The sequence below is a fragment of the Vicia villosa genome, linkage group LG2 (genome assembly GCF_029867415.1).
Source record: "Vicia villosa cultivar HV-30 ecotype Madison, WI linkage group LG2, Vvil1.0, whole genome shotgun sequence".
Classification (NCBI taxonomy): domain Eukaryota; kingdom Viridiplantae; phylum Streptophyta; class Magnoliopsida; order Fabales; family Fabaceae; genus Vicia; species Vicia villosa.
The window spans coordinates 57,519,138-57,543,840 of NC_081181.1; the positions used below are offsets into that span (position 1 = coordinate 57,519,138).

The following is a 24,703-nucleotide window of genomic DNA, read 5'->3' on the forward strand; positions in this document are numbered from 1 at the left end:
CTCTGACCGCAAGCTCGATCTCATTTCTGGCCCCAAGAATATCACAGTTCCTTCTCATATTTTATATGCGGACGATGTTCTTATTTTTTGTAAAGGGAAGATATCCAATTTAAAAAATCTCATCATTGCCTTCAAGGATTATGCTGTTGTTTCTGGTCAACATGTTAATTGTGGTAAATCATTTATTTACGGTGGAGCTATGTCTGTTTCTTGTCTCAATATCCTTGCTAATTTATCCGGATTCAACATTGGTGCTACTCCTCTCATTTATCTCGGAGTTTAGCTGTTTAAGGGGAAACCTAAGCGGGTTTTTCTTCAACCTATAGCGGACAAAGTCATCCTTAAGTTGGCGTCGTGGAAAGGGTCGCTGCTTTCGTTCGCGGGTAGGATAGAATTGGTCAAATCTTCAATTCAAGGGATGCTCTCGCACAATATGGCAATATATGCTTGGCCGCTTTCTCTTGTTAGTGAATTGGAAATAGCGATCAAAAGATTCTTAAGTAGTCACAGTGGATTGGAACAGAGTTTGCTTACCAACTGCAGAAGGCGGCCTTGGGCTCAGATCCATTTGCAAACTAAATGAAGCGTTCAATTTGAAATTAGCTTGGGAGCTTGTTAACTCAGATTGCAGCTGGGCGGTTCTTCTTCGTAGCAGAATAACTAGGAAAAACAGATTCATCACCCACCACATTTATTCTTCTATTTGGTATGGTGTCAAGCAAGAGATGAAAATTGTCATGGATAACTCCACTTGGGTTCTTAGTAACGGTAGCTCCATTAGTTTATGGTCCGATCGTTGGTGTGGCTCTCCGCTTTTCCTTCATAGTGATGCTTCGGTCTTGATTGAGGAACACTCGGTTGACAGGTTGTTAATTAATGGTTCGTGGGACTTTTCTCGCTCAGCTACCAACATCCCAGCTTCGCTGCAGGTTCGCATATGTAGTTGCACCATCCCTATCGTCTCCCGTCCTGACAAAAGATGCTGGGACAATTCTCCAAATGGATAGCTTTCTCTCAAGTTGGCTTATGATTTCAAGAGAAGTAGAGGTATTCCGCAAGTTCGGTGGAAGATGATTTGGAACAATTACATCCCTCCTTCCATCTCCTTTATGGTTTGGAGACTTATGCACCATAAAATGCCTACTGATGATCTTTGGCATAGAAGGGGTTTTTCTTTCCCTTCTAGATGTTCCCTTTGCGGCTGTATGGATGAATCGGAGCAACACCTTTTCTTCAATCGCCGGTTTGCTTTGATGCTTTGGAGTTGGCTTAAATCAATGCTTAATCTCTCTTTCTCAATCCTTGTATGGGAAAACATTTGGAGGATTTTAGACAAAGATGGTGCTGTCCAATGCAAAGTCATAAGTCTTGCGGCTGTTTTTTCGCTTTTGCACACGATTTGGTTCGCTAGGAATAAGGCCAGGTTTAATGATTTAAAACTCCCTTTTTCTTCTTGTGTTTCCTCTATTAAAAGAAGTGTGTTTCTTGCTGGCAATGCTGTTTCTCATGGCTCTCATCTGAATATGCAAGACTTTGCTCTCATCAAGAGTTTTAAGGTGACAATTCGGCCTCCGAGGGCACCGAATATTAAAGAGGATTTGTGGCAGCCCCCTTATAGAAATTGGGTGAAAATGAACTGTGACGGGGCTATTCGGTCTCCTTCTGGTATCTCCGCTTGCGGGGGTCTTGCTAGAGATAAGGATGGTAGTTTCTTAGGAGCTTTTGCTTCTTTTTTGGGTGTTTCTAATTCTCTCATTGCTGAACTCTCGGGTGCTATTCAAGCAATTGAGTTCGCCCATGAGAAGAATTGGAAGAATGTTTGGCTGGAATCGGATTCGAAGGCGGTGGTGCTTGCTTTTAAACCCCCGTTCCGTGTCCCTTGGGCGATTAGATCTAGATGGTTGAATTGTATCTACTTAGTTTCTCACTGAAATTTTATCGTTTCTCACATATATAGAGAAGGGAACAGCTGTGCTGATACCCTCGCTAACATAGGCTTAGATTTAACTGGTACTACTTACTATTCTTCTCTCCCTCTTGCTGTAAGGGCTGATTTTGTTAAGAATAGGCTTGGTTTGCCTTTCTTTAGGTTTTCTTCTGGTTGAGAGGGTCTTGGTATAGTCCCCCTCTCTTTTTTATCTGTTTTCCTTTTGATATATATCAGCCTTATTTAAAAAATTATGAAAACTATAATATAATTATGACGAGTAAGATAAGATTTTTAATTAAAAAAAAGATAATGCTAACTTGTGCTCTAAGAATACAAGTTAAGAAACTCATAAATAAAAAGTTTGTATTGAAAAAGTAATAAAAACATTAATTATATATAAATTTTTAATAAAAAATACACAATTTTTAAATATATTTTTTTTTAAATCTAACTCTTAACTTGTGCATTTAATATTACTCTTAAAAAAATAGCCAAAAATGAAAATTTAGTCCCGACAAAAAAATATTCTCGACATTTTTAACCTAAGATCAACCTAACCTTGACATTTGCATGCATATTACATCAGTTTCATCTTCACTCCCATTTCGGCTTTCTAGTTTCATCTCTTCTCTCTCACACCCAATTTCATTTCTGCTTTACTTTCAGGTAAAATCTCTATCTCATCTCTCTCTACTTTCGCACTTTTTTTTTTCTTCCTTTCACCGCTTTTTCACTCTCATGTTAACAAATTTACTTTAAAATTTTGGTGAATCAAGTTCCAATTTTAGGTTTTAGTTTTCTTTCAGTGAATTGTATTTGGAATCTATGAACTAGGTTTGATTCAATTGGAAGTTTGGTATCAGCTTAGATCTTGATGTCCCTGTTTCTGATGTTCTATTATTAATATTTTGTGCCCTAGCTTTGAGTCTTTGACCTAGATATATTCAAAAGATCTAAACTTTCTCACCCCTTTAAGCTGGGGCTAGTTTAATTATGGGTTTTTCTGTATTGTAATTGATATTGATTGAGTTTGGTTACATGTTAGTTATTAGTGTGGTTACATGTATGTTACAACCTAGCAACATAGTTATAGTGTGCAATGATCCATTTTTTCTGTTGTGTTAGTGAAGTTTGTTGTTGTGGTTTCTGCACTTTTGTAGGGTTTTTAATATGGCTGATTCAAAGCAAGGATTGAGGAAGCCGGTGTTTACTAAGGTTGATCAGCTTCGCCCTGGGACGAGCGGACACACCATAACTGTGAAGGTTGTTGATACTAAGATGGTGATGCAGAGAGGTCGGCCTGATGGACCTCAATCCCGTCAAATGCGGATTGCTGAGAGTTTGGTGGGGGATGAGACTGGAGTTATCATAGTTACTGCAAGAAATGATCAGGGTATGCATGTTATTACTCATAGTCTTATACAAGTTTTCTCTACGGCTTCATGGTGTTGCGCATTGTCATAGTATTTTTAGAATCTTGTTGGATTTTATTTTGGGGCTAGAGGAAGAATTTTCTTTTATTATTTTGCATGGGGTATTTATTTTCAAAGTATTATGTGATTTATTTTGCCGGTTTCGTGAGCATCTTATGTGTTTTGATGTCTGTTACTTCAATGGAAACTCGTGCAGAATAGCATTACGTAATGCGTTTTGCGAATGCTGTGTTGCCCCCACATTGCGATACTGTCTAGGGTTCCAAAAAATCCAGCATTCCCTTAAAATTGAACCATGGTAATAACTAAGAAATATAAAAGTAATCTAAGATGTTCTAAGATAGGAAATTATCCCTATAAGATAATCTAAGGCAAGAACTAATCTGATATGATAATCTAAGAAAGGAAACTGATCCTATAAGATAATCGAAGAAAGGAAGCTGAATCTATGAGGCAATCCAAGATACTATATAATAATATCTAGATATTATATTCTATATTCTAAGAATTGCTTAGATTCATATATAAATTTTTAGGTTCATATTTAGTTTCGATAATTATAATAACATTCTAAATCTCTATGTCATGGGAAACTACGCAAGGCAGTCATTTTTTGATTTCTTGACCCCAAAAGCTATGTTTGACATTTCCATGAGCAAATACTAGCCTAAAATCAACCGCTTAAATATTTTTTTGCATTATTTTTTTGGTAGAAATCAAAATAGTAAATATTATATCCTACGTGTGTTATCATATTTGAACTGTTTTGGTCACTTGGCTGCAAATGCATATAAGTCCTGTTTAGTAGCATTTGGTACCTCACATCACATCTAGATTTGAAAGATCAGAAACTTGGCAACACTTTTTAATCATGTATTTTCAAATTTGGTTTGTGCGCACCCGGACCTAAGCCTGTTGCAATCCAATGGTAAACAGCTAACAGAGAAGGCAATTTCAGAACAGCCTGAATCTTGTGATTAACCTGTAAGAATCAAATCACATTCTAGAGTTTGTTGCTTCACTAACTTCCTGCAATTGAACGCAAAAATCTTGATTGTAAATAAGTTTATTATTGATTGCATTTTTTCCTAAATAGTTAGTTATTAGCATTTTTGGCCATGAGATACGTCTTGTTTGTTATTGTTGTTGATCTGAATGATTCTGACAAATAAGAATTATTGATTTTTTTGTCTAAAATGTTATATCAAAACCAAGAAGTTTTTTAATTTACTATGTATATGTGGATTTGGAGGGTAAAATAATAAAAAACCATTTTTTCATTTACTGGCATAGGCTGATTATTGAATACTCTGATATATAAATATAGTGCTTCAGTCTGTGAATCTTGTTGGAGTTTGTGTGACCCGTCCCAAATGTTCCGGGTTGCAAACCTACTTTATAAATATATTTACCAGGAAAGATGTAAATCTGTGCTATCTTCTATTAGTCTGCGTTGTATCTTATTTTGGATTTTTACCTAGGCACTGAGAAATATAACTTTTTTGGTCAGAAATGTTAAATCCATTTGAATATGTGATCGAATTCGGTTGAGGAGTTGTTGTTTTTAAGGAGAGAAGAAAAAAGAACCATCATCTATATTAATGCTAATCAATTATGCAGATGCAAGATTTTCCCGGTAGTTTGCTTTGAAATTTGAAAGTATATTTACTCTCTTATCATGTATTATCATAACATACCCCCACACCGGCACCGCTATATATCTAGAGTGTGGACAAACATGGGTTGCCCAATAACAAATCTAGGACACTTTAATATCTTTTTGAAATTCGTACCAGGCCCAACTCAACTTGAAAGGTTGCTCAAGAGGCTATTTAAGGGCTACTTTGACCACATCTCTGGCACTGTTGTCGAAAATCGACCACTACACTATCCCTTGTGATAGATAATAAATTTTGAAATACTATTTTTATGTTGGAAATTTTCAAATTAAGTTGCTAAGTTAATTTCTTACTTTTTTTCTTTTCAGTGGATTTGATGAAAGAAGGCTCCACTATCATCCTGCGTAATGCTAAGATTGACATGTTCAAAGGCTCAATGAGACTCGCCGTGGACAAATGGGGCCGTATTGAAGTCACAGAACCAGCTACCTTCACTGTCAAGGAAGATAATAACTTGTCTCTGATTGAGTATGAACTGGTGAATGTTGTTGTTGAATGACTTGGTCTGAGCATAATGAAAAGTTCAAATGACAGAATAAAAACAATCCAGCAAAGCAATCTACTTTTGTCTATGGGAAATTCCGACCGTGCTCATCCAAGTTCATCCTACTAGAAATATATATTTGTTCAGCCATTAATACCAACAGCCGCTCTTACCGTTGAAAGTATTACAGTCGACCGATCTTGTAGCCTTAACCACCCGAGAAATGGTGAATGTAAGTTGGGAGAAAAAAGGAACTGGCTTCCAGATCATACATTTTGTTATGCTTATCTATATGTCAATTATGTTTATCTTCATCTACCATGGATTATATGTATCACAATATTTTATATGGCTGGTGAATGTTTAAAACGTAAATCCATGTCCCCAATTAAATTAGATCAAAATAGAGAACTCAGTTAGTTCAATAAAAACTCCTATAGAAAAACAAAATCAGCAAAAATATTTAAAAATTGTTCTATATATTCTGTTTTTCATTTTAGATTTTCCTTCAAAATGTCCTTTCAGTGTACACTTTTAAGGCGTATTGATGGGCTTTAACTTGCTAAGAAGATGATAAAACTAGGTAATAAAATTAAAGATATTTTTTATTGATTTTTTTTTTTAATGAATTACAAAAGGAGCAAAGCACTTGTTATATATTGTTTTAAAGCGTATCTCAACTATCTAAGTGTCCTAATCCTAAAGTACTAACAACATTTAAAAAAACACTAATAATTACTTGTTTTGGGCCGGCAGCGAGGGCCATATGACAAAGACCTAATTATAATGCAGAAAGTTGTTACGCAAGAAACATGTACTTCTCTTTTTTCTTGCGTCATAGAGTACTTCTCACGAGGATATTATGTAAGTCTCTCAAATAAATTCAACGTTGGCCGCATCTTACGCACGTGCAATTACCAATCATCTCCCTTATTTATTTTTCGTCGAATTCAGAGTCAATCTCTTTCTTCTATCAGGCCCATTATACAAATGACAGCTTCCAAAGCTACTCGCATCGCTGTTGAATAGAAAGTCGTTGCATCCACTAAAGCGGCTAGAAACCCCCCGCCTCCTCCTCAAGGGACGAACAATCAAGTCTTAATAACCACTCCTTCCGCTCCTCTTCCGTCAAGTTCTATCTAACCTAGGGCAGATCAAGGAACTTCTCAACATCCTCAGTTCCTAGGATCTACTAGGCTATTCTACTTAGGCAAACCTTCCTTCAGACCTACGCAACCTCCTGCCATAACCAGATGCAAAGCACCTCCTCGATTTTCATCTCTTGCAAGAAAATCTTGGCCTGCATGGAGCCAATGAACTATTGAACAATGTGTACAAGATGGTTCAGTAGTAAAACACTCAAGTCTTGGGAGACAAACTAACTCGAATTGAGGAAAGTCTACACAACGCCAACCTGTAGAACAATATTGTGCATAAGACGACTTCACATAAAATCTCCTCCCCTAAGACGAGAAATGATCCATAAGAGGTCCAAAAATCTCCAAGTTGCTGACGACACAGGCGTCATACCCGTTCCTCTACTCCCAAAAAGGGAAGGGGAAGCCACTTTTCTCTCGAAGTTCAATATGAGAAGTCCAAAAATGATTAAAGTGGTTCAACATTTGACAAGGAAAATCACTTACTTATCTTACTTCCTTTCATATGAATGCGACAAGGCTTTTGACTTTTGTACCATACCGAAGAAGAATGAGAAGTTTGAGAGGTCGGAAGAATGTGAGAAATCTTTTATGAATTTGAAAAACTTTGCAGTTACATGTGCAGGAGTTCTTGCAGTTGCTTGTGTAGGAGTTCTTGCAATTGAGTATGTATGACTAGTTCCACTTGCTTGAATTGATGCAAGTTGTCCTTAGGCTGTCCTTATGTACCTTGTGTTTCCTGAGCCTATGTAGATTGGTCCTGACTTGGTAGAGGTGGCATCTTACAAGTTTCCTTGTTATGAGTAATTTTCTTATACCTACTGCACTTAACATGTAAACCTGCCCTCCTCATTTTTCTATCAGTGCCATCAATTTCTCTTTGCTCCAAGTTCCTTTTCTTTTTTGGTATGCCTGACATATTTCTGAATACAGGTGGTTGCGCATCAGGATAGTCTGTCCTTTCCCATAGGTTTGACCCATTAATAGGGTAAATAACATGCTTGTATCATAATAGTCAAGTTAATAAACAAGATGTTGCACATACATATGAACACTCAAATGTACCTTACATAAATCAACTACATCTTGGATACCTTTGTCATCAATCAGATTTAACATGCCAAATGTGGGATCCTTGTATAATATTTTCCTAGCTTCTTTATAACCTATTTTTTTTATAATTCCTACCACCTCAAAATAGCTCCATTTTTCTACATCACATATCACCTCATAAACTAATCCTTCATAACTAGTATACTCAACATCTAAAAATTCCCTTTAACGGTGAATAAAAACATGCACAAATTCATCCATTTCTCACCTAAAACGAAAACTATTTATTCATAACACAAACAATAGCAACACAAACACAACACCGTACAGAGAATCATTCAACACTTAACATTTCGAAAAAATAAAAAACAAAAACACTAATACGAAGAACATAACCTAAATTGAGTTTTATAGATGAAATCAAATATTTTGCAAGAAAGTTTGCACCCAGTAAAGTGAAAACCAACTAAACCAACCCTATATTAGAAAGGGGAGAAATTTGAAAATCCAATAAACCCTAAATTTAAAGAGGTGAAACTTTGGACTTACTGGTAAATTTGTCTTCCTCTCTCTAATTCAGCCTTAGTTCCTTCTTTCTCAACAGTGGAATCTTCGTATTTAGCACTCGTTCTTAGCCTTTGTTCCCAGCTCTTCGTCCTAACCACTTCGTTCTCTTCGTTACTAGAAACTTCGAGTGTAAATGAGGTCAAATGAGGACAATGAAGCCCTAATATGCTTAAGTCTTCCAACTCAGCAAAAATAAGACACATAAGCAATTACTAATCCACCAAAGTGACATATGGCATCCTCAATTGTCTTTGACTAACGCCTTTGACGTCAAGGACAAACGTGACACTGTTTGGATAATTAACGGATCAATATGATCGTTTTTTAAATTTAGCTACCAAAATAACCTTGGCCAAAAATGATATTAAGCCTAAAAAATATAGAGAGAAGAAGGAAATACTTTTTAAGCTCCTTCATAGGGTGCTTATCAAACTGAGTTAAGAGGGGGAAAAATAATGCAAAGGAAAATAGAGTAGGTGCGAATATAAAGTAATTCAAATTACACATGTTTGTCTTGGAGTTTATAGATACTAAGAACCCCTCAAGTTAATTGTCCATCATTAGAAGGTCTAGATTTACCCTAAGCATTCAGCTAATAAAAGACTGCTAATGAATGATCCTTTCCTAGGATCGCAATCATTCATAACCATTTAAAAAGGAAGCCCAAAGATCTTCATAAAATGGCCTCTAAATCATCATACTGAATCGTCTCCAACAAAATGTGCGATCAAGATTAACCCAACCTTAACCAAGTAGCAGCGCTACCTTTTTTTACACTTCACTACAAGCCTCGTGTATGGTGGTTGTGAACCATTATGTCCTTTCTTAACCACTTCACCCTATATTCCTCGTGTTTGACGGGTTGTAGACCATTATGTCTATTGTTCCCGAAACCCATGTAACATGAACAACATTGACTCATTCAATTTCGATCACGTCATGGAGGGGATTTAAATGAAGCTCGGAGATATTGAAAACGTGTTTGGCATTAAGGCGATCTTGCTGCGTAATGCTATATTATTGGTGATAAGTCACTCACCACGCTTTCTAATGGGCGAGGCTGTGAGTCAAGATCGAAATATAGTCTAGAAACTCTACAAATTTTGTTAGGTCAGAGAGGATTATATACATCTACTTCAAAATTTAGGTCTCATCATCACTTTTTTACATATCACAAACTCAAAGACAAGGCCCCAACTATTGTACTCACGTCAAGTACAATACTACATAAGTGAATCTTACCATTAAAGAAATTCTATATATAACAAAATTAGCATGTGATTAACATCAATGATATTAAAATAGAGGAGAATCTTAAGGATATAGTTTTAGGTTCTAATACATACGTTAGGACAAAAGCAAAACTCCTATAGTTAGGAGAAATAATGGCTCATCCATCTTCACCACACTTGCTGCTACCACTAAATGGCTCAGTTCTACACAACAAGTGGGTGTATGTGCCTTACACATATATACCACCTTCTTTGTCTTTGTATAAACAGTGGGAATCAATCTCCATACATTATCATACACTCTTTAAACTACTAAAAGAACCACTCACATGGCCCATTTCCATACAAGCATATATATAATATATTACCTTTGATGATAGTCACATAATATTAAATTTGATAAATGTTGGTCAAAAAGTTGTAGGGTAGTTAGTGCCTGATGATAACCACCACATTAAAAAAATGTACTTTATATAGTTGGTAATGGACAAATTAATACAGACAGTAGGATGCATATAAATCAAATAGGACTAACTAAATGTGAACCCAAGATCAATTAATAGGGATACAAGCAGAACTCAGCTAGAGTAGATATTCAATGTTAAAGCCTTACCAAATGCAGCATAGCATTTAAACCTTTCTTAATTAAGAAGTTTTAAATCTTTAGTTCTTTCATTTTCTATTATTTAATTTGTTTCAATAATGTAAGTGATTATTATATCTGATAAGGTAGTTTGATATAGGGGTGGCAAAGCGGGCAGCCCGCCCCGTTTAGGCCCGCCCCATTTAAGCCCGTCCAAAAGCGGGGTGGGGCGGGGCGGGCCTACTTAGATGTCCGAGTTCAAAAGTCATGCCCGCCCCATTTATTACCGAGTTGGCGAGTTGGCGGGCTGGCCCGCCAATTTTTATTTATTTTTTATTTTACAATTGTAATTACCACATAATTTACAAAAAATTTAATTATTAACAAAAAGGTCGATAAAATATTTTTTTTAACAATGCACAATAGAACTTCAATATGTCTTAAGTTCAAACAGTTCAAAAAATAAAACAAATAAAGATCAACCACAATAAAAAAAAGCATGTCAAAATAAATAAATAAATAATACATATCACTCTAATCCTATTTAAAAAATAACTACTAAAAAACCAAATTGAAAATTTACTTACGACAGATAGTGATAACAATTACACCGCATAATAATGCATCACAGTGCATAAAATAGTAGTGCATAAAATATCAACACCTAACTTTCTCACTACTTACTTCATATAAACATTTATATTAACCGATTCCTTAATAGTTAAATACAAAATTTGTTACACTTATAGACTCATCAAATCCCTCATTTTCTTAAAATCAACATCTATTTCTAAAGAAAACCTGTGAGCAAATGTATTAACAACTTAATAATTATGCATGTTATACAACTATTCTTTTATTTTAAACTTTTTCAATCAACACATGTATTAGAAAGTTATAGAAAGAACGTTACAATTATAATTCAATTTGTATATATAATAATTTAGAATACAATTCAATCAACATAATTCTAAGAGAAGAGTGTTGTTTTTATAGTTAAAGTTGTTTTAATTCTAAATAAAAAGTAATTTTTTTAACAAAAAGCCCGCGGGCAAAACCCGCCCCGCCCCGCCTCAGCCCGTTTTTTTAAGCGGGTTAGGCGGGGCGGGCCAACTTAAGGTACCGAGTCGAAAACCTCAGCCCAGCCCGCCCAAAATGGCGGGTCAAACGGGCTGACCCGGCGGGCCTGGCCCGTTTTGCCACCCCTAGTTTGATACATCTTTAATTATTTGTTACACATGTGAATTTATTTTATTTTAACATGATCAACATGACTCCGCTCTATAAGAGATCGTGGTGGATGATTCATTTTAGAGAAAGTTTCAGAAAAAATCGCACCTGATATAACTTATTGAATCATATTTAAGATCTCTCGTGCATCCCACGTGACTGCAACAAAGTACCGAGATCATTGATACTATGCGGACAATGACTACAATATTCATGATGGTCCAGCTCGGTAAAAAAGTAAATAAAATCTAACCAAAACTGTTCATGTCAAAATTCGAACTCGGATTCTCCGAAACAATTTGATGCTAATTAGTACTAATTAAGAAGTAAAATAGAAAACATTTTGTGGTCCAATATTATAAATGCCATGTGCAATTAAACCTTGTATTTTGAACATTATCATGAAGAAAACAGAAAAGCCAGTACTAGTAGTGATATAATAGAGTACATATGAAATTGAGTTTGGCTTCATAAGGAAGTTTGATTTTGATATGTTACTAACCCCTGCCACCTCTACAACCTCAGGTTACAGAAGCTCCAATGCTCTCTCATAACATCATGCTTTAGGTTTCTATTAATTAGGAAAATGGTTCCATACTTTCATTCAATGAACCAAACCTAAGCACATGATTTTTTTTCCTTAATGTTGAAACTAAAAATTGAATAAAGTAGAGAGAATATGAAAGTGAGATATTGTGCAGAAGAATAATACTGTTGTGAAGACACAGACACAGCTCTTTCTATAAAACAATGTAAGATAGAAACTCAAGAGTATATTGTTTTTTAACCAAGAAAAGTTCATGCATGTGGTGTCACATGGACATTTCTTCATCATTGAAACAACTGGCTCTGTCTTTAATTGCTGACATTTTGTTTGTTTTTTTTCTATTAACTATACAAGTTTGAATTTGACATCATTATTTTTTTCTTAGCATTCATTGACATTACCAACAGTTAGTATAAAATAAACTATAGTTAAAATATTAATATTTTTATATAGACTTTCATTCACCACTAACTATATAGCCATTAGTGGATTAGCATCATTCTATTAATAAAGTTATTTTTATCAAATAAGTGACTTGGAAATTTGAACTTTATGAACATGCAATTTTGTTACTAAATATGTGACAATTTAAGAGATATAAACTTACTAGTTTTGGCTATGCATAAACACATTTCAATCTTATGATTAATTTGCAAGCATGTTATTGTGGTCCTATGCTAATAGATAGCACAAGGCTTCACCTATAATTATGTCCTATAGTTATTTTACAATGTGGATATGTGAAAAATAATGCAGAATGAGATGAGGAGAAAGGTGGGATGAAGTTTTCTTTTGTTGGTGGAGTTTTCTATTTGCTCAATGAGATAGGCATGTAGGGTAGTGTGAGAAATAAATGCACTTCAACGCTCCTTTTGCTTTAATAATGAATGCATAGTGAGGAAAATAGAAGTTATATATGAATAGTATGAAAGCACAAAGATAATGGGATTACTTGGGAATCAATAACTCAGAACTTCAGTACTAGCCACATAGACTCTCCCAACTTGTGTACTTGAAATCTATAATGCATGAAATTTATAGTGCAAGATATTTAAAGAGAAAGTTTAATCCTGTCAAATAAGTTGAGACTTTATTTAATCACGATTTGTTTTGATAAATATTTTATGAAGATTTATTTAACTATAGTTTAACTTTAATAAATTTGAAATCTTATGCGATAGCACGTCCATTCTTACTAATCTATACTAAATACAAAATTTAGACTAGATACAACACTATACGAATATCTCTAAAATAGACATGTTCCAACGTCTAACACGTGTCCATGTATAATTCATATGACATGTATCATACGAATATAAAGTAGACATGTTTCGACGTCTAATTCATATGACATGTATCTAACAAGTGACATGTATCTAGCAAGTGCATCCTTTTTATTTGATAAGCAATTTGCATCTAACAGAATTTAAACCTAAAACTTTGAGAAGAACATATTCTCAAGACTCAAACTTTCACCACTACGTCGCACACACATCTCTTTTTGTTTGAAAATGAGTCTTATTATCAATCTATACTAGATACATCATGGATTTTGAGACATACAAATATATCTAAAGTAAACATGTTCCGATGTCTGACATGTGTCTCTCTGACTCGTAGGACATAATATATGAGAAGTGCATCCCTTTTTTTATATTACTAATCTATCTTTTTCATAAATATGCTTTCATCAAAGTACTATTAGCTCATAAAAGAAAGGTAGAAAGTGAAAACTAGGAGAGTAACAAAACCATATAAGATGAAAAGGTAAAACAACTTTATGGTGGCAATTAGGGTTTACCTATCAGGCTTAATTCCTAAGATTCAAATTGGAAAAATAACCAAGATAGGGTACTAGTACTATACTACTACCATATATAAGACATTAATGTTATATTTCAAGCATATGATTCAATAGGACCATTTATTTGGAGTCTAATATATTTATAGTATAAATCATCATTTCAGCTGCATTTACTTTCACATCTAAATTAGAAAATTTATTTAATTTTCCATGTGCAACACTGTGGTAAGACATTTATACTAGATTCCATATCAATTTGGTTGTGTTACACTAATGATGAAAACTATGTCAAAGATTGAAAATTTAAAATTTATATGACAAAAAATTTTACATAAATTTTTTTATTAAAAAAAAGTTGCTATGAAAAGAAGAGATTATTCTCTTATTTTCATTTTATTTATAACAATCACATTAAAAGTCACACATCTTATACAAATATTCTGAATTCAACAGAGGTTCTTTCAGTTGCAGAAAAAAAATGTGACATAATTAATTATTTAATTATTTTGTTTTTGTATTAAAAATAAAAAGCAGAGAGAAAGGGAAAACACATTTTATAAAGGGACATTTGAGATACATGAGCATAGAGAATCTGTTCATGCCCTTTACCTTCTTTTCAAGGATTCTTGTTATTTAATGTCCTATATAGTTCGTTCTACCAACTCATGGAGGCAATAAATTTGAGGATTTAATTCATATTTATTGACAGATTAAATTGGTTTATATGGTTGATCAATCATAATACATTAAAAATTTTAATTTTTACAGTATATATAATTTAAAAGTATAATAATTTTTAGTTGATTGACTATATAATAAGTTTGAAATAAATATATATATATATATATATATATATATATATATATATATATATATATATATATATATATATATATATATATATATTTTTTTTTGTTTTTGTTTTTTTGAGTAATCAAGAAGGGTTCTCCAATCCTGTTTACACAAAACCATATATATATATATATATATATATATATATATATATATATATATATATATATATATATATATATATATATATATATATATATATATATGGTTTTGTGTAAACAGGATTGGAGAACCCTTCTTGATTACTCAAAAAAACAAAAACAAAAAAAATATATATATATATATATATATATATATATATATATATATATATATATATATATATATATATATATATATATATATATATATATATATATATATATATATATATATATATATATATATGGGAGCATATCAAGTGAGAGTATTTTTAAATGAGAGATGAGAGAAATAAATATCAATCATTTGATTCATCAAGAGAGAGAATGTAATAGCCACATTAATGTATTAATATTCTCTCTCTTGATGAATCCAATGATTGATATTTATTCCTCTCATCTGTCATTTAAAAATGCTCTCACTTGATATGCTCCTATATATATATATATATATATATATATATATGGGGACGACTCAAGTGAGAACACTTGGTTATTATGAGAAATGAGAACAATGAATCACGACCATTAAATTTTGATTTTGTTGATTTTAATGGACTGGATTGGTTTCTCTTTCTATGTTTTAATTAAATTAAATGTTAAGGATCATAGAAAGAGAAACCAATCATGTCAATTAAAATCAACAAAATCAAAATTTAATGGTCGTGATTCATTGTTCTCATTTTTCATAATAACCAAGTGTTCTCACTTGAGTCGTCCCATATATATATATATATATATATATATATATATATATATATATATATATATATATATATAGGGATTATATCAAGTGAGAGCATTTTTAAATGAGAGATGAGAGGAAGAAATATCAACCATTGGATTCATCAAGATATATATATATATATATATATATATATATATATATATATATATATATATATATATATATATATATATATATATATATATATATTTTATACTACCAAGTACTAGTTAACTTTTAAATAATTTTTATTTTTATTTCAAATAATTTAAAATAACACACACGTGTGGATGATGTAGATGCATAAAGCATTTTGCATTAATAGTATATATAAATTAAACTCAAAAAGTTTGTCTAGAAGTACTTCAAAAAATTAATTGAACCCAACTAACAACTCAAAAGCTATAATAATCAAAGTTCTGTTGGCTTTTGTATAAGAAGTGATAATTGTTACAAATATCTTCACCAAATTATATACTTGTTAAATTTTAGATTTTAATTATAGTGGTGGTCCTTCTATTCTATTTGATTTACAGAATTAATTTTTTTTTATTTTAAATTTAAATAATTTTGATCTCTTACTTATATTTTTAATTTAAAGTTGATTTATTTTTAAATGATGTTTCACGTGATAAATCTTAATATAAGAATTTTTGTGAAATTTTAAAATTCAAAAATATAAATTAAACATTATTATAAACTGGACATGTAATCAAATTAAAATGTAAAAATGTGAAATAAAAAAAAAGTTAATTTAAGTGATATTTTATCCATATTATTTTTTTACAACTACCCGCAACAACATATTCTCCTTCACTTGTGCATAATACAACACTTGCTTGTTTTTTACTATATCAAGTGACAAGTGAATTTTCTAGCAAATGACAATGTATCACTGATACTTTTTCGATCCAATTTACAATTAGTAAGATCGAAATTTGATTATCAAACTAAAGCATAATCAGTCTCTTTTGGGTACCATAAACCTTTTAGTCACGTGTTAGTGAGATATCTCATATGCGTTTGATCAAAATGAGATGTAATTCGTTGGATTTTGCTTGAAGCATGTACACTTATAGCCTATAAACATAATATCAAGACAAGATGCATTAAGATAAAGAAAGGATTCGATCATACCTCGATATTTTTTTTCTTAATTAGATTTGCCTCTCTCACCTTCATATAGATTTCATGAGGTGCTCGTAGGAGTTGAGATAGGTTTTTCTTTATCCATTTCAAATTTTTTAACCACTCTTTATAATAATTAGCTTGTATGGTGAATGTGTTTTCTTTTTATTGATAAATTTGCAAACTGAGAAAGTAGTGAAGAATCCTTGGAAATATGACTTGTTAGTAATAACAAATATAATATCATCAATAAATATTTGCACAAGCAGAATGTCATGTTCCGATTTTTTAATAAGCGTTGTATCAACCTTTCCTTTTTGAAATTTTTTTCAAGAAAAAATGTGTTCAAACAATCAAACAATGATCGAGGGTTTATTTTAAATCATAGAGAACCTTTTTCAACTTGAAGAAAAGATTATGAGAAGATAAATTTTGAAATCTATTAGGTTGATCAACATACACTTCCTTTTGGGGGGTAACCGTTCAAGAGTGTGCTTTTTACATCCATTTTGAAGCGTTTGAAATTTAAAGTGCATGAAAAAGGTTTAAAAAATTCTTATGGATTATAATCTACCTACAAGAGAATAAGTTTCATCGAAATTTATGTCTTTATATTGATTGTATCCTTTTGCAACAAGTCTTCCTTTATTTCTTTAAACAATATTATTTTTATCAAGTTTGTTGTGAAAGATTCATTGGGTATTAATCACTAAATTAGTCTTAGGTATGACAACAAGTTCTCAGACATTATTTCTCTAAAATTTATTTAACTCTTCTTACCTAGCAAGTGACCAATATTAATCAATGAGAGCTTCATTGAGTTCTTTTGGCACATTTTTTTTAAAAAAAACCCATAAAATTACATACCTTAAATGAGTGTCAAGTGGTTACCCCCTTAGAAATATCCCTTATTACATTTTAAATTCGATGATCTCTTGTTATTCTCCATTCCTTGGGTAGATCTTGATTGTGTTTGCTTATTTTTTTTGATTTGATCATTATTTTTACATTCAGTTTGATTTTTGTCCTTAATTTAATCTTTACGAAAGTTCTATCATTCTTATCACAAAATTTCTCAAATTCCATATTTCAAAATTCGCACCCATGATCACTTCAGATATATCCAGTGCTTAATCATTTTTTTCTTATAACCTGGGATAATTTCCAAAAGACAAGGAACGTGTCTTTTTTATGAGATAAGAAAAGTGTTCAGGTGAAGTGAGAATAGTCATCTGTATTACAAGGACATAACAATTTCCACCAAAACTCATGGTTCTGAATGGGGTAAAAAAAATCCATATGCAAGAGTTGTAAAGTCTTATGTTGTGAATTCAATGTCAAGAACAAAGTATAAAACAAGGGATGAATAAAGAACAAGGAAGAAGAAGAACACAAGAATTGGTTATAACTATTATTCTTTTACTTTCTCTTAGAAAACAAGATTACAAGTTTACAAGAATAACAAATAACCTCTCTCACCCTAAATTAGGATTTGTTGTATGCAAAAATGAGAGACTATTATGCTATTTATAATCAAAACTAACATACTAACTAATGGACTTTTTCCACAAGGCCCATTACACAAGCTAACTTAATAAACAAGCTAACTTAACAAATTAGGGTTTAAACACTAAAACCTAATTTAAAATGCTAACAACCCTAGCATTTTCAACACCAGCATGTGAACAACCTTCGACTTCATGCTTAATCATGTCAAACCAAGAAGCTACCCTTCGACCATACTAGAGTTCGATCCAATATCTCACATCTTTGTAAAAATAGTATTTTAATTTAAAGTAGGCTTTTACTTGTTTAACCTTTTGGCATGCATCACACAACCAGTTTTTTTCAAAATGAAATTTTGAAAAATCTATTACTAATTATTTGCAAAGACGAAGAAGAAGGGGAAGAAGAGTTATGAATTAATAGACATTGTTTTTTTCTCTAAGAAAATCTATTTCCTCGTATAAGTTTTTATTTTCGTATTCAAAAGAGGATTCAATTGACTTAGTGGTAGAAACAATGTTGTTTAATTTACTTGGCTCACTATCTAACTTTTGACATCTAAGAACGAGTACCTGGTAACTAAATAGGAAATTAGATTGCTTACCTTTTTTTCTTCGTGTTTTTCCATAAGATAGATGTTGGCTTATTCCTCCTTTTATGATTCATATGAAGAGTTAATATCATTGTCATTCCAGACTATGTATGTCTTCATTGTTTCCTTTTAAGGTCCTTTAAACTTTTCAGTTCTCTTTTGGTTATGAGGTTGATTCGGCTTTATGTGGGCCTTTTTTTCTACATTGAAAGCAAGTGGCACAAACAAAGATCTTTCTTCATTTTTGTGCTGAAAATTTTATGGTTGCTTTTCATATCTTTTAAACTTCTTGAAATTTTAGACTAATAAATTTATGTCTTTATCAATATCTAAATCTTTGCCTTCTTGACTTTGAGTGAAAAAATTTCTTCTTCTTGTAACCTTATCTATTTTCGGAGAGCCTTTTTAGTTCTCTCTCATGTTTTTGAAATTTTCCAAACATGGTAGCCAAATCCATAGAATACAAATATTTAGACTCACAAATCACAATGAATTTGGGTTGCCAAGTGCAGTATAAGCATCTAAGGACTTTGTTATTAAATCATCATCTAGAAATGTGTTTCCCATAGTTCTTAAGTGATTAATACTATGAATCAACCCTTTTCCATGTCTTGAATATTTTTCTCATATTTTACTCTAAGCAATTCATACTCATGTATTAATGTGTCCATTTCACTACTTTTTTTTATCTCGATTATGTACCTTCATGGATAACTTAAAAGGGTGTCTCAAATTTATTTTATAGAATTACGGTGAGAAATACAAAAAAAAAAACTCATTAATACCAAGAGAGTTAGTGATAATAATTTTAGATTTCAAGTTATAATGCACATTTTGTTTATCCTCTCTGGCCCATATTTCTCTAGGTTTGCTTTTCACAACACAATCAACTAGATATGTGAGAACAAAAGAAATATATTTTTACAACGGCCTATATATCATAATTCATCCCTTCTATAAATATTTTCACTTCCACTTTTCGATAAACATATCACTCTTTATCATTGGATTGAGGTTTGTTTAGTGAATCATTTGAAGTTATTCTACCTCCTAAGACAACTAGTCTTATAACCTGAGTTAGGCTATGATACCACTTATTGACCAAATGGCTTCAAATATAAGAAGAGTAAATTGTATTTATTTTTTTGATTTTTTTTGCAAAAGATTGATTTTACAGTTAGTATGTTTTAAGAAATAATATGAAGAAGAGAACTAAGCTCTTATACATGTTCAACTTGCAACCTTTATATTACTTCAATGTTACAAGAGAACTAAGCTCTTGAATTACCATTACTTCAGAGTCTGATTAGAAAAGCAAATTACACAAGAAAACTAATATTTTAAAAATGTTTTAGTGAATTTTTAATTTAGCCATAATACTTTCAAACCCTCCCTTGCGTTCTTACAAAACAATGATCACTCAGACACGGTCAGACGAGCTTTCACACTTCCTCTCTTTCACACTCTGAAGCTTTAAGAATTTTCCGAATACACCAATCATATATAAGAATTAGCTTGAGTATTCTTGTAGATGGGGGTTAAGATATGTTTAAGTTGGATGCCATCATCGGTGGTTATTTAACCATAACTCTTTGCTTTATTTATAGGAAATTCTTGAACAAAATTTATCCTACATCGTTGACGGCTTGCCGTACTTGCTTGTATTCATGCTTTAAGGTTAGTGTGGTAATTTGATCAAACTCTAGTCTTGAAAAGGGTTGGTTCGAAAAAATTCGAAGTGTGACATACTGTAGACGAAGTCCATTCAAGCATGTAGTTGTCAAAATATGCTATGTTGTTAGCATGTTAAATTGGGAAAGTTTGTTAGTCCAATTATTTAAGTTAGCTTGTTACTTAATTTAGCCTGTTATTTAAGATAGCTTAGTAGTATATAAATAGACTAGTTCTCTCAGGTTGTTGAGAGAGCATTATGTTTGTTGTTATTCACTTATAATTTTTTAACCCTAATTGAGAACGTGAATAGTAAAACAGTTATAACCAATCCTGATTTCTTTCTCTTCCTCTCCTCTCTCTTTCTTAAAACATGAAAGGAATTCTTGCGTTTATTCAATAAACTCTGTCTTTCTAATAGTTTTAATTTGTTCTTGACAACGCTCGTTACAACAAACTGGTACGCTGAGCATGGAGAAGAAGATGTCGCTAACAAAGAATGAGATTGATAAATTCACCGAGGTGAATGATTTCAGTATAAGGCACTTGAAGATGAAAACCCTTATTGTTTTATAGGGTTTGTTAGAAGCGTTGAAATTATCAGAGAAGATGTATGTTTCCCTAATATAGAAGGAGAAGACAATGAAAATAGAGAAAGCCCAAAGCGCCATCTTATTGAGCCTTGGTGATAAGGTTCTCTGACGAGTTTAGAAGGAGAAAATGGCAGCGGGTGTATGGATGAAACTCGAAGGTTTGTACATGAACAAATTATTGGTAAATCTCATCTACTTGAAGCAAGCTTTGCATTCATTCAAGATGAGTGAAGACAAAGTCTTGACCTAACAATTTGATATGTTTAATAATCTAATTCTTGATCTAGAGAATATTGAGGTTACCACTAGTGATGAAGATCAAGCGTTATTGTTGTTGTTGTATAATTTACCAAGATTAGATGCCCACTTCAAATAAATTCTCTTGTATGGAAGAGAGTCCCTGACCTATGAAGCGGTTCAATCAGACTTGTACTCGAAGGATTTGAACGAGAGAAAATAGCACAAAGCATCATCTGTTGGTGAAGGGTTGTCCATAAAAAGAAAATTTTCAAAGAAGGATGGTAAGATTGAGACGAAGGGTAAAGGTTCGCAGAAGTCTTATGGTGGTGATGCTTCTACTATTAGGTGTTACCACTATAAGAAGGAAGGTCATGTTGATGTAAGTCCTAGAGTCCAATACTTTTGGTACTTGTATTGAATTATTTATTAACAATAAAAGGTATTTCTTTCTTATGTTCGTTTTTCTAAAATAATAAAGTCCCTAGGTAGCTAGTTTGTTTAGTGAAATGTTAAGTGTGACTTAATCATGAGATCCTATTAAACATAAGGACACTATTCTTAAAGTATCTGTAGTCAAGATTTATTGTGAAGTAGGATAACATTAAAGCATTAAGACTATTATGTATATAGACTGATGACCACATCTAATGGATCATGGGTAAGGAGTTATCAAGTCTTAACATAAGTATGAATATTAGGAGTAATATTTATACTAGATTGATCCGCTATGAGAGCACTATGTAGAATGTTATGCAAAATGTCATAAGTTATTCTCATGGTGATAGTACACCCTTCAACCAGAAACCACTATGGACCCTAGATGTAAAGTCGAGTACTTTATTGTTGATTAAACATTGTCTGTATCTGTCATACCCCAATTTTTGACCTAAGATACCACCTCATATCATTGCATATGCATCATTTGCATCTCTAACAAAATTGCATAGCTTGTGTTTGCTACTTGTGACTCAGCAGGATTTAATCAGGAAATCACTCATCAGTACAAGTAACAATCAATTAGGGTTTTGTTCTCCCTTCATTTCAAATGAATCATCTTCATCAACAATCAACATTTGGTCCTCAGAGATTCATTTCAACAAGCTCAACAGCTTTGAATCGACTGAATTAGGGTTTTGACTGAAGACAGCACACTCCTGACTTTTGCTCAGAATTTGACCAAATGGCTTGGGACATGATATCAAGACCTCAAGTGCATCATTTTGACCTAATCCATTGGCTCATAACATCTCCTACACAAAGATTGATCAGACAAATCCTCAGATCAGGGTTTTGAACTATCAAGGACTGAAATCGGGGATCACATTTGAGAAACCCTAAAAATCCCTAGGAAGTCAATCAAAAGTTTCAATCATCCTCAAATAATCCCTATGACAATATCCCATGGAAATTGCATCTCAATTCAAGGTCCACAGTCATCAATTTCATCAGGTCGACAATTAGGGTTTTTTGACCTAATTCACTGAATAACTGACTTTTTAATCAGGACATGGTGTCACAACTCAAACCATGGCTCAATATCCTCTAATACCTCAATGTGATCCATTCATACCATTCATTTGGTGAGGATAGCCTGTTTCATTTGAAATCTCCAGAAACGCGATTCGTCTGAAAAAGTCAACTGTACAAGATCACCATTGACTTTTGGGGAATTTTGGTCAACCATGACTTTTGAAGTTTTAAATCATCAATATATGATATGAGAAGTCATTTGATCAAGAAAAATCAAGAAAATCAATCAAGAATCAAAAAGTCAAAAGTTTGACTTTCATACTTAGAAAATTTTTCTAAGTGTTTTTCATGGTTTTTTCCAAACTTTGGATGGGAATTTCTCAAAATTTCACCTACAAACTGAAAAACACTTCCAACATGAAAGTTGTAGATTTTGATCCAATAAACAACTTTGACACATATAAATTTTTTCCATAAGATCAACCATTTAAGAGATATGGAGCTTCAAAGTTGGTACTTTTTGAAAACTTCACTTAAAACTTCATTTTCTTCAAAGTTCATGGAACTTTTTCACCCATTTCCTTAAAGGTCTTGAAGAAACTTTCAACTAGGCTTTTGAAGTGTGTAACATGAGCTTTCCAAAATGTCCAAGAGCATGAAAAAATATGGAGTGTAGCTATGGTTTTGGATTATGCATTTAGTGATCATTTTCACTTGAATTTTCACCATTTTTCACTAAGTTTCAAGACTACATGACCTATAATCCAAGCAATGATGCAAAGAGGCAATAATTGAAGATATTTTCTCTGATTTGAGATCAGAATGGAAGAGGATAAGAAGCTTGAGTTTTAACCATGGTTTGGTCACTTTTAACCATTTGCATTTAATGTGAAAGATTCCATTTTATCTCTTAAGCCAAATCATCATTTCTTTGATCAACTTGCAAAGCTCTTCATTCAGAATCCTTGGCCTATAAATAGAGGTTCAAATCACTCTTCAAATCACACCAAAACCTCACAATTATAGGTTTTCTCTCTTCTTTCTTGAATTACAAGTCATGTGTTTCAAAGTGAGGTAGAAAACTCAACCTCCAAACCTTGCAAGTTCTGAACAAAGTGATGCTTCCCACAACTTCTAAATGTCAAATGTGATGTGTTTGAATCACTCATACACCCAAAAACACCTCAAATCTCAAAATCACTACCTCACTTCCATAATTGCATATATTGAACCTTATCATGCCAAAATCCATACCAAGCCATATCTGTCCAAACTAACACTCCTAACACCATCCATATACTTCATATGAATGATCCAAACACTCACCAGCAATCTGAAACACCTCCATCTTCAAATTCGATTCATACTTGAAGCAACTGCAGTTCGGGTGCCATGGCCATGCTCAGATGAATTCAGCTTGTTCCAGACATCCAGACACCTTCCATAATCATCATTGAAGCTATCCAGATTGATACAAAGCATCTGTAACACTTATATTGAAGAATCAAATCTCCAGTTTGGCCGTTTTTGAAGGTAAGTCACTTGAACTTCAAACTCTATCATACATGCATCATAAATAAAAAACTGCCATGCCATCTTGTTTCTGCATATGTATGGATCCTTAACCCTCAATCAATTGCAACTTATCATGCACACACACGATTTCAGATTGAAACTCAAAATTAGGGTTCTTCGTGTTCATCAGAAAATTGATAGCCTTAGAGATCAAATAAATGCAATTAAATGATACCATCATGTTCCTGGTGAAAAATCGAGCAAGATAGGCTATTCACTCGATCCAAACAATTCAGTTTTCAGAATTTTCAAATTTGAATTGGGTATGTGTTCTTGGCGCCAGATTTTGAAACTGAAATTAGAAATTGATTCAAAAATATAATTGATTCGTTGCAAATACTAAACAGACCACGCGCGTGGTCCAGTTGGTCATGTTTTTGAGTGGTGAGCGTGAGGTTGTGGGTTCAAACCCTTGTGGAGACAAAACCAATTTTTTTAGTCCCTATTTTCTTTGATTTTCTTCACAACTTCAATTAATTATTTAACTAACCAAATTAACTCATTTTT

General features: G+C 32.6%; 2 protein-coding genes across 2 annotated transcripts; both read left to right on the forward strand.

Moving 5' to 3' along the window:
- Nucleotides 1–433: 433 nt before the first annotated feature.
- LOC131649104 (uncharacterized) lies at nt 434–1,007 on the forward strand. The gene is made up of 2 exons (XM_058918848.1): nt 434–524; nt 604–1,007. The coding sequence occupies exons 1-2, from the start codon at nt 434–436 to the stop codon at nt 1,005–1,007; spliced, it is 495 nt and encodes a 164-aa protein (XP_058774831.1).
- A 1,433-nt stretch (nt 1,008–2,440) lies between these two features.
- LOC131650766 (uncharacterized protein At4g28440-like) lies at nt 2,441–5,901 on the forward strand. The gene is made up of 3 exons (XM_058920473.1): nt 2,441–2,596; nt 3,091–3,323; nt 5,351–5,901. Exons 2-3 carry the CDS (start codon nt 3,101–3,103, stop codon nt 5,539–5,541), a joined length of 414 nt encoding a protein of 137 aa, XP_058776456.1. The 5' UTR covers nt 2,441–2,596; nt 3,091–3,100; the 3' UTR covers nt 5,542–5,901.
- Nucleotides 5,902–24,703: the final 18,802 nt, after the last annotated feature.